The 1,738-nt window shown below is 43.8% G+C and overlaps 1 protein-coding gene across 1 annotated transcript in view; it reads right to left on the bottom strand.

Annotated features, from left to right (window-relative positions):
• Positions 1-1,738, bottom strand: part of LOC119585362 (nucleoprotein TPR-like) — a 21,533-nt gene that overhangs the window by 5,302 nt on the left and 14,493 nt on the right. Inside the window, exon 3 of the mRNA XM_037934033.1 lies at positions 20-1,056. Within this exon, the coding sequence (XP_037789961.1) occupies positions 20-1,056 (1,037 nt within the window). The remainder of the gene's footprint in view (positions 1-19; positions 1,057-1,738) is intronic.

Below are 1,738 nucleotides of genomic sequence, written 5' to 3'. Positions count from 1 at the left end.
TTCCCCTTGATCAATGTACTCATCAATGTACTCAGTATCATGATCTTCAGGAGTAACACTTTGCTCCTCCTCATTTTCCTGTCCTCCATGTGAGGATGAAGGACCAGCTTCATCATCTTCTACACATGCTCTCTTTGCTTCTTTAGTTGTTGCCTCTGTTGGCTCCAATTTTCTCTTTGCAGAACCAGCACTAGAAGGTCCTGCAACTTCCTGCGAGCTCAGTGGTGATACAAGGGCAATAGCTTGTGAGACCAAAGCATCAGCTGATACCTCTTGAGTGTCCTGCCTAGCATGCTGTGCAGGAGATGCTGGCACTGCAGATACAATTGGCACTACAATAGAAGTGCTGGCTGTTCCCGACTGGCCACCTGATGAAGACTGACTTGCCAAAGTGGACTGAGCAGTCCCTGTCGATGAGGCAGCAGCAGCAGTCTGAAGATGACCTGATGACTTGGTCATCTGAACAGTTGGACCACTAGATGTAGGCTGAGAGGCTGGAGATGATTCTGCAATTGCAGATGACTGTGATACTGAAGATGACTGACTGGCCAAAGTGGACTGTGAAGCAGAAGGCTGTGTTGACTGGGAGGAAGGTGTGGATGGTAGGGCAACAGCTGGAGCCACTGGAGTGGTTAGAGAGGCAGAGGCTGGAGTAGGTGATACAGTAGCAGTTAATGTGCTAGTCATTGTGGTGGCAGCAGGGGTTGTAGTGGCTGTTGTCAGCAAGGTTGGTGCAGAAATGGCAGGAGTTGGAGTAACTGTGGCCTGGGGGAGAGTCACAGTGGAAGAAACCATACCATCACTATGAGTTTCTAGTGGCGATACAACAACCACTGTTGATCCCTGGGGAGGAGCAGAACCTCCAGAAGGAGGAGCCATGGGTCGAATACTTGCAGTGGGAATGGCTCGGGATGGTGGAACAACTTGAGTTGCTGTCTGGGACCTGGGTGAGGCTGAAGGGGCAACTGGGGCATTCATTGGTTTTATGTTGGCTGTTGGAGGAGGCTCAAAGCCTGTTTTTTCTGAAGGCACTCCACTTGTTGATGGTTTAGAAGTCTGAAATGCATATAAAATTATATTAATATTTTGGTAACAACATGAAGCTGTATGGATACATGCTCAGCCAGACTTGGATTAACCCCATGCTGACAGGTGGCATGTACAGTTGCCTGCACTTTGGGTACACCCACTGCCAGTGAACAGCAAGTGCAGCACCTCCATGTTTATTTAGTCTTATACTAAAGCTTATTTGAAACATTACTTTACCAAATTTAAAATTTTATTTTATTCATGAATGCCACTACAGCATCTATGTACAGATATAACAGAGATAACTGATTATTCATAACCAACATAGTTATACATAACCTAATATGAATTGCTGGGTAGTGGTTTTTATAATTAGCTGTGCCTGAGGCTAACTGAGGCTGTGCACTCTTTTATGCACACACAATTATATGCACACACATGGTAATGAGCAAAGTAATATTCAACTAGTGCTTGATGGTTGTTAGTCTTAGAGAAAAAAGTAATGTTCCACATGGTCATTCAGTATCTGACAAAAATCTTGATTTCTGGACATCAGTTTTTATGTTTGTTTTTCAATGCTTCAGTGGATTAAAATAATATTAATTTACAATAAAAATCTATCTGATAAGTTGGTAACTTATTCATTGGTACAACCAGAGAAGAATTTCTGAGCCCAGTCAAATAGTAGGGCCTCAGCAAATATGTCTTT

Source organism: Penaeus monodon, chromosome 19 (genome assembly GCF_015228065.2).
Source record: "Penaeus monodon isolate SGIC_2016 chromosome 19, NSTDA_Pmon_1, whole genome shotgun sequence".
NCBI lineage: Eukaryota > Metazoa > Arthropoda > Malacostraca > Decapoda > Penaeidae > Penaeus > Penaeus monodon.
The sequence above is the reverse complement of the archived record's forward strand: the minus strand, read 5'-3'. Positions and strand labels throughout refer to the sequence as shown.